This window comes from Mobula hypostoma, chromosome 1 (assembly GCF_963921235.1).
Source record: "Mobula hypostoma chromosome 1, sMobHyp1.1, whole genome shotgun sequence".
In the NCBI taxonomy this organism is placed as follows: Eukaryota; Metazoa; Chordata; class Chondrichthyes; order Myliobatiformes; family Myliobatidae; genus Mobula; species Mobula hypostoma.
The window spans coordinates 101,535,978-101,549,992 of record NC_086097.1 but is presented as its reverse complement, the minus strand read 5'-3'; the positions used below and the strand labels follow the sequence as shown (position 1 = coordinate 101,549,992).

The window sequence follows — 14,015 nt, the reverse complement described above, 5'->3', positions numbered from 1 at the left end:
TCGCCATTTAGGGGTGAGTCCCTTTCTTCAGGACTGGAAACAAAGGTGCCAGAGTGAAAAGGTGAGGTTAAGGGAAGAAGGATAGCTAGAAGAGGCCAGGTGGGTGGGAAAAGTAAAAGGCTGAAAAAAGAGGAACTGGAGAGGAGAGTGGACCGGAGGAGAGACACCAGGGGGAGGTGATGGGCAGGTGAGAAGAGGTAAGGGATCACAGTAGGGAATAGAAGAAGAGAGGATTGACAAAAAAAAAAATTACCAGGAGAAATCGATATTTATACCATCAGTTTGGATGTGACTCAGATGGAATACACAATGTTGCTCCTCCACCCTGAGGGTGGCCTTGTCGTGGCAAAAGAGGAGGCTGTGATCAGATGTTGGAATGGGAAGGGGAATTCAAATGTTTGGCCACTGAGAAGTTCCACTTTTGACAGATGGATTGGAGGTGCCCAACAAAGCAGTCCCCAAACTTGATGGTCTCACCAGTGTAGAGAAGGCCACATTGGGAGCACCACACACAATAGACAACCCCAGCAGATTTGCAGGTGAAGTGTTGCCTCACGTGGAAGGTCTGTTTGGAGGTGAGGGAGGAGGTGAATGGGCAGTCATCGCACTTTGGCAGCTTGCAGGGTTAAGTCCTTGGAGGGATGAAAGGACAAGGGAATCGTGGAGGGAGTGAACTGTGTGGAAAGCAGAGTGGGGGTGCAGATAAAGATGTGTTTGACGGTAGGATCATTTTAGAACTGGCAGAAATCGTGGAGAATGATGTGATGGATGTCAGGCTCACGGGTGGTAGGTGATGACAAGGGGAACTATATCACTGTTAAGGTGGTGGGAAGATGGGGTGAGTGCAGATATCCTGGAAATGGAGATGTGAGTGAGGGCAGTGTCAGTGGTGGAGGAAGGCAAACACTGTTTGAAGAAGGATAGCATCTCTGATGTCCTGGAAAGGAAAGCCTCATTCTGGGAACAGATGCAATGGAGATGAAGGAACTGAGGAAAGGAAATAGCATTTCTACAGGAAACAAGTTTGGAAGAGAGATGGTCAAGATAACCATAGGAAAGATGAAAAACAACAAACTCTGCAACTACAAAGGAGAATAATAATGGGCAAATAAATTTCAAGAATGTGAAATGAATATTTCTTGAAAGTGAGTCCAGGGGTTGTAGGAACGGTTTAGTTCAGGGGCAAGTGAAGTTATCCCCACTGGTTCAACAGCCTGAGGGTTGAGGGGTGGTGACTGTTCCTGAACCTGGTGGTGTGGGACTTGAGGCTCCCTGTACCTCCTTCCTGATGGCAGCAGCAAGGATAAAATGTGTTTTTGATGGTGGGGGTCCCCGATAACGGATACTAGTTACTGCAACAGCACTCCCTGTAGATGTGCTTTGTGGTGGGGAAGGCTGGGCTATGTCCACTACGTTTTGTAGGATTTTCCAGTCAAGGGCATTGGTGTTTCCATACCAGGCAGTGATGCAACCAGTCAATATACTCTCCGCAACACCTATGGCAGTTTGTCAAAGTTTTAGATGACATGCCAGATCTTCTCAAACTTCTAAGGAAGTAGAGGCACTACTAAGCTTTCATCATAATTGCACTGACATGCTGAGTCCAGAACAGATCCTCTGAAATGAGAACACAGAGGAATTTAAAGTTGCTGACCCTCTTCATCATGATTTCCCCCGAAGAGGACTTGGCTCGTGGACCTCCGGTGTCCTCCAGCTGAAGTTAATAATCAACTTCTTGGTCTTGCTGACATTGAGTGAGAGGATGTTGTGGCACCACTCGGCCAGATTTCATTTCCCTCTTGTGCTGATTCATCACCACCTTTGATTCAGCCAGCGATAGTGGTATTATAAGCTTATGTATGTAAAGTGAGTGGAGATTTTGTATAGATTCAGCACCAATGCTGCAATGTCAGCATGAAGAACTATCTTGTGCCATCAGTTTTGTGGGTGATAAGCATTTGGGAATTTTTCCAGCTGAAGTAGGTTAAATATGGTTTGTTCTTGTACAGGATTGCAGATACACTCTTTTCTTTTTACTCTCCAAAATTGACAGATTATATTAATTTAATATGCCCCAGATAACTTCATAAAAGTGTCCATACCTAAATTTATCAGTAAACCACATACTAGCATTCAAGCGATAGTTTAAAGAGATAGGAAAGATGCATATGGAGACATGACCTACAATGGTATGGCAACAAAGTGAAGCATAAAGTACTGGAAAAGTTCAGCAGGTCTGTGGCACCTAGAGAGAGTTAATGTTTCAGTGACTTCATCAGAACTAGGAAAGTGCAAACTATGTTTAAAATTGCAGAGGACATGAAGTATGGAGAGAGTAAAGGAATGTCTGTGAGTGGAGACAAAGAAAATCTGATAGTGATAGCTGAGAGTGTGAAGGCTTATAAATTACAGATGAACTATTGGATGTGTGTAGGAAGTTCTGGAGGGAGAAAAACAATACTGGAGGTCTGGAATACAGGACAGAATGGTTGCTAGAAATCTGTAAGTGAATGTTGGAGAAGTCTAGGCAATCAGGCTGCCTCTGTGAATGCTGTGGGTTGAATATCTCCTGGATATTCAGTTTTTCTCTAGGCCATTGAAAACAAAGGATGCTTGAGAGGCAATTTGAAGCATTGGATATAACAGTTAAGGGGCTTGAGGAAGCCTCAATTTTGGCTTTGGATCAAGGATTTCTGGGTAGAGAAAGCATTGATCAGGCACAATAGTGATTGACATAAAAGTTGTCTTATTGCATGAACAGTTTTTATTAACTATATTATTTTAACTTGTTTGATAATTTGATAATGACCCAGGATTTGGATTGTTTTTCATAATAGTGGCTATTATAGTGCTCTAAAATCTTCATTTCCTCCCAAAACGTAGTTTTAACAGTGAGATTGTATTTATTGTCCATCTCTCATTGCTCTGCAAAGGGAATAGTATTGATCTTGCAGTGCAGTGGTTTGTTTGGGGAGGAATGGGAGTCATGAAGTTAATGTAGGAATGTGATTATCTCTTCCTGAGAAGCTATGTGGTATGTTCTTTCCTTAGACGCTCTCAGGCTAGACAACTATGAAGTTCTCTTCTATAAGTTGAGGAAAGCCATTCAAAAATAAATATTCATATTACTTAGTCATACTCAATAAATGATATAATGTTCCAATATAATCCTAGTGTGCCCTGCCCTGTTGGCAGAACAGATCAACCTTGGGATGTCAGTGCCATTTGATTGAGTCACAGACGCAAAGTATGGAAACTGATAACATGCCAACCATAAAGCATCCAGTTTCATTAATATCTTTTAACATTCTTCCCACATTCCCATCAGTGGCTCCAGTGTACCACTCAAGTAATTCATAACATCCAAGTAACCTATCAACCTACATGTGTTTGGAATGTGGAAAGGAAACAAGAGCACTAAGAACAAACCCACCAGATAAAAGAGGAACATACAACTTCACACAGATAGCACCAGAAGACAGAATTGAATAATCGATGGTGACTGTAGAGGCCAATTCTGGATTTGCAGACTCCGGAGCAGTAGCAACACAGGAACAGCTGGGATGGGGGCACTTGGATAGTAGGACCCTTCCTGCGCCTTTGCTTCTCTTCAGCAGTCACTCTTCCGGATTCATCAAAATTCTTAGCTACTAAGTGGATTATTGTTCTTCAATGGTCTCTGTCACAAGCCCTGCTACCACTCGTTGACGTTGATAGTTGTCTGTGAGAGCTGCTGCTTAAGTTGGTCCTCTTACCTCTTTTATGGGGCTCCACGATCTCTCTTGCCCTGAGAGAGTTCTCTGTAGGGTACTGATTTCAGTAACATGGAGCTGCCCATGTGAGACATGGCCTGACCAATGGAGCTGCTTGAGCAGTAAAGTGGCCTCAGTGCTTGGAGGTTCTCCAGGACCTCGTTGTTGGAGACATGATCCAGCCAGCTGATGCCCATGATGGTGGAGAGGCAGCACTGATGGAAGCGCTCGAGCAACCAGACTTGCTTGCAGTTGAGACCCAGGCATCGGAGCCGTATAGCAGTGTGGCAACAGCAGCCCTGTACACCTGGATTTCCGTGGCAGACGCAGCTGGTGGTTCCTCCACACGTTTCTGGAAATTCATTGTTTCAGCAGAAAGCCAGGCTCAAGACAACCTGGAGACATCCCCGATCCAAACACTGGCACCTCCTGGACTATATCCTGGTGCGCCAGAGGGATGTGTCGGATGTTTTACACACCAGAGTCATGCCGTGTGCAGGCTGTTATACTGATCACAGATTGGTCAGGGAGAAAATTAGATTGGCTATCAAGCCAGAAATAAGGAAAAGGAGACCACGCTCAAAGAGACTTCAGGTGGATAAACTCTTTGTTCTTCAAGATGTGCTCCAGTTTAAGCTAAGGGAGACACTGGATAGCAAAAGCACCCCAAGTGCAGACTCTGACACGAAAGAAATGGGAGGACCTGAAGACTGCCATACAAGATGTGGCTGTCAAGGTAGTTGGGAACTTTTCAAGAAGAAATCAAGACTGATGGTTTGATGAAAATGACATTAAAAATCAGGAACCTGCTCCAGAAGAAACATTCCTCCCAAGGACAGAAAACAGGGCAAAGTGAGTATACTTATTTATTCAGTAAGCTATGGGTCAAAGTATTTGGTGAGTACATTTCTAACTCTTCTGGCTTCAGTCTCGTTGCCGTCTGTTCTGAAACTGTTAGGTTCTGTGAAGTGCAGAATCAAATATCACTGTGATGATTGTACGCTCGAGTATCAATTGTTTGGCGATAATAAAGTAGTAATAGTAATAATAAGAAAACAATGAAATGCCGCGCTGTTGCCATCTGTTCCGGCACGTCATGACAGCGGTTTTAAAAAGCTCCAGTTACCCCGCACACTGCAACGGATATTAGGCGTTTTCAGATTTATTCACTCTGGAGACCGTTTCTGAAAATCTCCGTTTTCGGGGGATGAAAACACTGTTTTAGTGTGGACAGAGGGTCAAAACGAAGAAAAAAAGCTTTGTTTTCAAAATTATCCGGCGTACTGTGGACGTAGCCTTAAACTTTAACAAATTACAATTGCCAGTGGGGGGGGGGGCGCTTAGGTTTGCCGAAGTTAAAATGCTATTACTATGCCTTTACTCTTAAGCGTTTAGCACATTGGTCTCCTCCTTCGGAGAGAGCGCCTCCTTGGTATCGTATTGAGTGTTCTGCTCTTCCTCCCATCTCTCCGTTACAATGTTTGTCTATCAAGTTACCTCCTGAGGCAAGGTCTCACCCAATTATATCGCATATGCATTTGTTTTGGAATAAGCTAGCCAGATTATTTAAATTTAATCCATATTAGAATGAAACCTTGAGTATGTGGATGAATCCAAAATTGTGTATTGATAAGTCCCCTTTCTTCTGGAGGGAATGGCAAGGGAAAGGTATAATTAAATTGGGAGACCTTTAAAGTGGTGACAGTTTAAAATCTTTAAATCAATTAACCCAACAGTATGATATCTCTAGGTCACAATTTTGGAGATATCTTCAATTGCGTCATTTGCCACATACAGCTTTTGGTTCTACACAGCAACCCCCACAAGTTGCTACAATACTGTCTACTGTACTGGCTGCATATGGTAAAGGTCACGAAGCCTCAACTTATTATTCAGCTTTAACACAAATCTCCGGGGACAACTTTCTGTTGGGTCTTAAAAGAGCATGGGAAAAAGACCTGAGTGTGACTTTTAAGACAGAGGAGTGGGGCAAAATTTGCAAGAATGTCAAAACAATGTCAAGAGACCTGAGGGTGGGCCTTATTCAATTTAAGATCCTACACTGTTTCTATTGGACTCCAGCAAGATTACATAGATGAGGGTTGAAAAACACCCCTGAACGCTGGCGCTGAGAGGTGGATAAAGGGGACTTAGTACATGCTCTCTGGTCGTGTCCCAGAACTCAAGTATTTTGGATTATGATACATAAGTATATTGGTGAAGTTTTGGGTATTCAACTCCCTTTCTGCCCCAGACTTTTTGTTTTGGGAGACACACTTGGGTTACTTGGGGATAAACACTCTCAGAATTGGATTCAGACAAGTATAATGGTAGCAAGACAAATTATACTCAGAGATTGGAGGAACTGGGGGGGGGGGGCACCATCATTTCAGGAGTGGGCCGCAGAAATAGCCAAAGTGGCAGCTTTTGAATGCATGGCTTACAAACAGTTTGATAGATTGGACATCTATACACAAAAATGGGGCAAATATTTAGGTTTCCTGGAGGGGGAAATAGTGGTGACTGTGTGGTGAAGCATATTGCTCAATGACAGTCTTTTATGTTAGAGGTCTAAATAGACGCACATGGTTATTATATTGATATTTATTTCTGCCATGTTTATTTTTTATTTTATGGGTAATTTTCTGTTTTGTAAGCTATGATTTACATAATTGCAACACTGACTCAAGGATTCGGGGGAAAATTTGTAAAAGAATTCAATAAAATTTAAATCATAAAAAAAAATTCATAGCTCTATCAGTGATGGCATGCTGTCCTGGTCCAGAGGCAGCAAAACAGGCCCAAACTATGACACTGCCACCACCATGTTTCACAGATGGAATGGGGTTTTTATGATGGAATGCAGTGTTTGCTTTTTGCCGAACATAACGCTTCTCATTTAAGTCAAGAAGCTCTATTTTGGACTCATCCATCCACAGAACATTCTTCCAATAGCCTTCTGGCTTATCCATGTGGTCTTTAGCAAATTTTAGGCAGACAGCAATGTTCTTCTTGGAGAGTAGTGACTTTTTCCTTGCAATTGTTGTTCAGAGTTTGCTTAATGGTAGGCTCATGAACACTGACATTGGCCAATGCAAGAGAGGCCTATAGCTCCTTAGATGTTACCCTGGGGTCTTTGACCTTCTGGAATATTATACGCCTTGCTCTTCGAGTGATTTTTGTAGGTTGACCACTCCTGGGGAGAGTAGTAATGCTGTTGAATTTCCTCTATTTGTAGACCATCTGCCTGACTGTGGATTGGCAAAGCCCAAATTCTTTAGAAATGGTTTTGTATTCTTTTCCAGCCTGGTGAGCATCAACAACATTTTTTTCTGAGGTCCTCAGAAATCTCATTTGGTTGAGGCATGGCATACTTCCAAACCCTATGTGATGGAAGATCAAACTTTGATAGTGAAGATGCAGGTTTATATTCCTTAAATAGGGTGGGGCCTCCCACACTCATATCTGATTGTAATCTCATTGATTGAAACATCTGTAGTCTAATTTACCCTTTAAATGAACTGATAATCCTAGAGGTTCACATACTTTCCAACAAATACATGTAATATTGGATCATTTTCTCAATAAATAAAGGAAAAAGTATAATGTTTTTGTATTATTTAATTGGGTTCTTTTCATCTAGTTTTAGACTTGCATGAAGATCTGATCACATTTTAGGTCATGTTTATGCAGAAATAGAGAAAATTATAAAAGGTTCACAAACTTTCTAGCACCACTGTATAAAGATCAATAAGCTATTGGAATGCTAATATTTAATCTTGGAGGACTGGGGTTAAGAGGAAACAAATCACTATTTAGACAAACCTGTAGCACAGAAAATAGTGGTGGAGTCTAGGACCAGAGGGCACCAGCTCTGAATAGAAGGATGTCGCTTTAGACAGAGGTGAGGAGGAATTTCATTAGCCAGAGAATGGTGAATCTGTGGAATTCAAGTCATTGAGTTTATTTAAAGTGGAGGTTGATAGGTTCTTGATTAGTAAGGGCATCAAAGGTTAGAGGGAGAAGGCAGGAGAATGGGACTGAGAGTGATAGTAAATTAACCTTGAAGAAATGGCAGAGAAGACTTGATGGGCCAAATGGCTTAATTCTGCTGCTATGTCTCATGCTCTTTTGGTCTTGCTTAGTTCACTGAAAGTGACATTGCAGGTAGACATGGTGGGGAAGAAAGCATCTGGCACACTAGGCTCAGACCATAAAACATAGGTGCCATTTGGCCCTTTGAGTCTGCTTCACCATTCTGCAACTTTATTGGTCAGGACATTGAGTACAGGAATTGGATGTTATGTTGTACAAGATATTAGTGAGACCATACTTGGAACATTTTTCTCCAGTCCTGCTAAAGAGTCTTAGCGTGAATCATCGACTGTACTCTTTTTCCATAGATTCTGCCTGGCCTACTGAGTTCCTCTAGCATTTTGTGTGCGTTGCTTGGATTTCCAGCATCTGCAGATTTTCTCTTGTCTGTGCTTGGAATATTGATCTTGATCACCCTGTTGTAGGAAGGACATCATTAAACTAGAAAGAATGCAGAGAAAATTCAGGAGGACGTTGCCAGGACTCAAAGTACTGAGTTTTTGGGAGTAGTTGAACAGACTAGAACTTTATTCCTTGGAACATAGGAAATTGAGGGGTACAGAATCAACAGGAGTATAGATAGAACATATGCACATAGTCTTTATCCAGAGAGGAGAACCAAAAACGCGAGGGTGAGAGTTGAAAGATTTAAAAGGGACCCAAGAGGCACCTTGTGCAGAAGGTGGTGCAAATGTGGAATAAATTGCCAGTGCTTGAGGTAGATACAATAAGAGCATTAAAAAACCTTTTGATGATTACATGGACTGGTGGGGTTTAGAGGTAAATGGGGTCAGCATGGATGAGTTGGACTGAAGGGCCTGTTTCCATGCTGTACTGCTGTGAGTCTAGCTATTACAAAGGTAGGAAATAATTCCATTTACTGCTACCACAGATGGCATGGCCTTTTTATCTATAATTTCATCCTTGCAGGTTTCAGGATGCCAATAAAATTTTTGCCTATTTCTCTCCAGGAAAGATTGAAGTTGGTGACAGTTCTTGGTGCTGGTCTTCTGTGTGGCACCGCTTTAGCAGTCATCGTTCCAGAAGGGGTTCATGCACTCTATGAGGATGCTCTGCACGGTAAGTCTTAGATTCCAAGCCCAATGTTGGGAAGGCCTTTAATAAAGGTAATTGAATGGTCTATGAAGTTCTGTAAAGTTAACGAGAGTGATCCATCTGAGTCCAGAGTACAACTAGTAATTTAATCTCTAAGGATATGGTGAGTTAGCCATGTCTGAGAGTGCTCCTGTGAAGTGGTGTGGGCCACAAGAGGTAACTTGTTGTTAAAAGCTGATCCTGAGCCCTGATCCTAGATAGACTTTGGACAATAGTGTTGCCAAAGGACTTGGAACTGATTTCAGTTGGTAAATACTAAAAAGAACTGACAAAACAATAATAAATAATTTAAACAACTTTGAAGTATTACAATTTAACCAAAAAAATTAAAGTAAGCAAAATTTTAAAATTACACCCATTTCTGTGCACTTTGTACTCGAGGTCAGCAACTGCCTTCAGTGAATGAGGTTTGCTCCTTAAATCATCTATGGCCAATGTAAAGCTGAGGGGACTTTGTGCAAGGTGGGTCTGGCCCCTGGCTTCAACACTTCAGGCCCTAGTGTTAATGTCCGAAGCTTATCTAGAGTTAGTACAGAACAACCCCCAGCTCATTTTGACTTCATTGTTCTCTTGCAAGTGTACGCAAGTCAGTTAAATGGAACTGCAGGGTGGTTCTCTGCAAAACTGCCAACCAGAGCCAAGTAAGGTTCACTTCGCAGTAGATAAATTAGCTGTATTAGTCTCTTAGCAAGTAGAGATGATATGTATTAATCCATTGAGATGAGAGAATAATTGGTAATTTTACCAGGGTATAAACATAATTCAGTTAGCATTTGACAGTTTGAAATTTTACTGCTGCCTGTACACCTAATGGAAATAGAAAATTTAATTGCCTTTGTTGCCAATTTTCATCTTGTTCCTACTTTGAGGCATATTTGCTTTTCCTCGTATCTATCACCATTTCAGGTTAATGATCAGCAGCCAATCTGTACTCTCTGCTGTAATCTTCCACAACTGATCTCAGGTACTAAGGGTTTTAAAGGTTACGGGTAGAAGGTAGGAGAATGGTGTTGAGAAGGACAGCAAATCAGCCACAGTGGAATGGCGGAGAAGACTTGAAGGGCTGAATAGCTCATTGAGACCATGGAATATTGAAAGGTCTAGATAGAATGGAGAGGATGTTGCCTATGGTCAGTCATAGAGAGTCAGAAGAGTACAGCATAGAAACAGGTCTTTCAGCCTATCTAGCCAGTGCTAAACCATTTAAACTGCCTACTCCCTTCAGCTTCCATATCCCTACCATTTATGTACATACTCTAACTACTCTAAAATGTTGAATTTGATCTCATATGTACTTCTTGCACTGACAGCTCGATCTACACTCTCAGAACCCTTTGAATGAAGTTTCCCTCATGTTCTCCTTAAACCTTTCACCCTTAACCCATGACCTCTAGTTGTAGGCCCAAGCCTGTTTACATTTACCCTATCTATAACTCTCATAATTTTGTATACCTCTATCAAATCTTCCCTCAGTTTTCTATGTTCCAAGGAATAAATTCCTAACCTATTCAATTTTCCCTTATAACTCAGTCCCGGCAAAATACTTGTACATTTTCTCTCTACACTTTCATCCTTATTTACAGTTGCAAGAAAAAATTTGTAAATTTGTTTTCTGCATTAATTACTCATAAAATGTGGTCTGATCTTCATGCAAGTCACAATAATAGACAAACACAATCTGCCTAAGCTGATAATACACAAACAATTGTATTTTTCATGTCTTCATTGAACACATTGGTTAATCATTCACAGTCCAGGCTGGAAAAAGTATGGAATCCTTGTATTTATTAACTGTTAGAACCTCCTTTAGCAGCAGTAACCTCCACCAAACATTTCCTGTAATTGCTGATGAGACTTGCACAACAGTGAGGGGGTATTTTAGACCATTCCTCCATACAAAACTGTTTCAGTTTATTAATATTTCTGGGATATCTTGCATGAGCAGCCCTCTTCAGGTCATGCTACAGCATCTCAATTGGGTTAAGGTCTGCACTCTGACTTGACCATTCCGAAACAGAAATTTTCTTTTTTTTTTAAACCTTTCTATTGTTGATTTACTTTTGTGTTTCATCATTGTCTTATTGCATTATCCAACTTCTATTAAGCTTCAGGTGATGGACCACTACCCTTACATTCTCCTGTAAACTGTTTTGATACAATTTTGAATTCATTGTTCCTTCAATGACTGCAGGCTGCCCAGGCCCTGAGGCAGCAAAGTAACCGCAAACCATGATGTTCCTTCTACCGTGCTTCACAGTTGGGATGAGGTTTTGGCTTTGGTGTGTGCAGTGCCCTTTTTCCTCCAAACATATTGGTGTGCATTTCTGCCAGAATGTTCAACTTTTATCTCATCTGTCCACAGAACATTGTCTCAGAAGAATTGTGGGACATCCAGGTGGTCTTTTGCAAACTTGAGACACGCAATAATGTTTTTTTTTGGAGAGCAGTAATTTTCCTCCATGATGTCCTTCCATGAACAACATTCTTGTTCAGTGTTTTTCTTATAGTAGACACGTGAACAGACTGTTGCAAGTTCTAAAGATTTCTGTAGGTCTTTTTCTGCATTAAATTTCATCTGCCATTTTACAGCCCATTTTACCAGCTAGTCCAGATCCTGCTACAAGCCTCGATTGCCTTCCTCGCTGTCCATTACACCCTGAGTTTTGGTGTCATCCGCAAATTTGCTGATCCAGTTAACCACATTATCATCAATATCATTTATATAGATGACAAACAACAATAGACACAGTACCGATTCCTGCAGCATTCCACTAGTCACAGGCCTCCAATCAGAGAGGCAACCATCTACTACCGCTTGGCTTCTCCCACAAAGCCAATTTCTAATGCAATTTTCTACTTAATTTTGCATGCTGAGCGACTGAACCTTCTTGCCCAACCTCCCACGTGGGACCTTGTCAAATGTCTTGCTAAAGTCCATGTAGACAACATCCACTGCCTTGCCTTCATCAACTTTCCTAGTAACTTCCTCGAAAAAAATAAAGTACTGGTTAGACGTGACCTACCACACACAAAGCCTTGCTGACTATCCCTAATCAGTCCAAGTTCATCCAAATACTCCTATCTGGTACCTTAGAATAGCTTCTGATAACTTAACCACGACTGATGTCAGGATTATCAGCCTATAATTTCCTAGTTTACTTTTAGAGCCTTTCTTGAACAGTGAAACACCATTAGCTATCCTCCAATCCTCTGGTACCTCAGCTGTCACTAAGGATGATTTTAAATTTCTGCACTTGCCTCCCACAGGGTCTGAAGGAACACCTTTTCTGTCCCTGGGGATTTATCCACCCTAATTTACACCAAAAGAGCAAACACCTTCTCTGTAATCTGTGTAGCGTCCATGAAGTTGATGCTGCTTTGCCTAACTTCTGTAGTGTTCTTTTCCTGAGTAAATACAGATGCAAAAAATCCATTTAAGATCTCCCCCATCTCTTTTGGGTCCACGCATGGATTACCATTCTGATTTTCCAGAGGACTAATTTTGTCCCTTGCAATCCTTTTGCTCTTAATGTATCTGTCTAATGCCCTTTCTTTGGACAACATTGGTGGCATGGAGAGGAGAGACTTGCAGCATGGGCAACTGCCGGTCTTCCATACAACCTTGCCCAGGCCTGCACCTTGGAACCCTTCCAAGGCGCAAATCTATGGTCTCACGAGACTAACGGATGCCTAATGTATCTGTAGAAACCCTTAGGATTCACCTTCACCTTGTCTGTGAAAGCAACCTCGTGCCCTTTTTTTAGTCCTCCTGATATCTTTCTTAAATGTTCTCCTGCATTTCTTATAATCCGTAAGTACCTCATTTGTTCCTACCCACCTATATCTGCTATGCATCTCTTTTTTTTCTTAACCAGGGCCTCAATATCTCTTGGGAGCGGGGGCGGGGGAACAAGGTTCCCTAAAGCTCAAACACGAGGAATTCTGCAGATGCTGGAAATTCAAGCAACACACATCAAAGTTGCTGGTGAACGCAGCAGGCCAGGCAGTATCTCTAGGAAGAGGTACAGTAGACATTTCAGGCCGAGACCCTTCGTCAGGACTAACTGAAGGAAGAGCTAGTAAGAGATTTGAAAGTGGGAGGAGGAGGGGGAGATCCAAAATGATAGGAGAAGACAGGAGGGGGAGGGATGGAGCCAAGAACTGGACAGGTGATTGGCAAAAGGGATATGAGAGGATCATGGGACAGGAGGCCCAGGGAGAAGGAAAAGGGGGGGGGGAAATCCCAGAGGATGGGCAAGGGGTATAGTCAGAGGGACAGAGGGAGAAAAAGGAGAGTGAGAGAAAGAATGTGTGTATAAAAATAAATAACAGATGGGGTACGAGAGGGAGGTGGGGCATTAGCGGAAGTTAGAGAAGTCAGTGTTCATGCCATCAAGTTGGAGGCTACCCAGACGGAATATAAGATGTTGTTCCTCCAACCTGAGTGTGGCTTCATCTTTACAGTACAGGAGGCCGTGGATAGACATGTCAGAATGGGAATCGGATGTGGAATTAAAATGTGTAGCCACTGGGAGATCCTGCTTTCTCTGGCGGACAGAGCATAGGTGTTCAGCAAAACAATCTCCCAGTCTGTGTCGGGTCTCGCCAATATATAGAAGGCCACATTGGGAGCACCAGACGCAGTATATCACCCCAGCCGACTCTCATGTGAAGTGTTGCCTCACCTGGAAGGACTGTTTGGGGCCCTGAATGGTGGTAAAGGAGGAAGTGTAAGGGCATGTGTAGCACTTGTTCCACTTACAAGGGTAAGTGCCAGGAGGGAGATCAGTGGGGAGGGATGGGGGGGACGAATGGACAAGGGAGTCGCGTAGGGAGCGATCCCTGCGTAAAGCGGGGGGGGAGGAGGGAAAGATGTGCTTAGTGGTGGGATCCCGTTGGAGGTGGCGGAAGTTGCGGAGAATAATATGTTGGACCCGGAGGCTGGTGGGGTGGTAGGTGAGGACCAGGGGAACCCTATTCCTAGTGGGGTGGCGGGAGGATGAAGTGAGAGCAGATGTGCATGAAATGGGGAAGGTGCATTTGAGAGCAGAG

At 42.5% G+C, this 14,015-nt stretch overlaps 1 protein-coding gene across 2 annotated transcripts in view; it reads left to right on the top strand.

Annotated features, from left to right (window-relative positions):
• Positions 1 to 14,015, top strand: part of slc39a9 (solute carrier family 39 member 9) — a 55,860-nt gene that overhangs the window by 7,308 nt on the left and 34,537 nt on the right. For both annotated transcript variants that reach the window (XM_063053912.1, XM_063053902.1), the window contains exon 2: positions 8,819 to 8,927. In XM_063053912.1, coding sequence (XP_062909982.1) covers positions 8,819 to 8,927 — 109 coding nt within the window. The remainder of the gene's footprint in view (positions 1 to 8,818; positions 8,928 to 14,015) is intronic.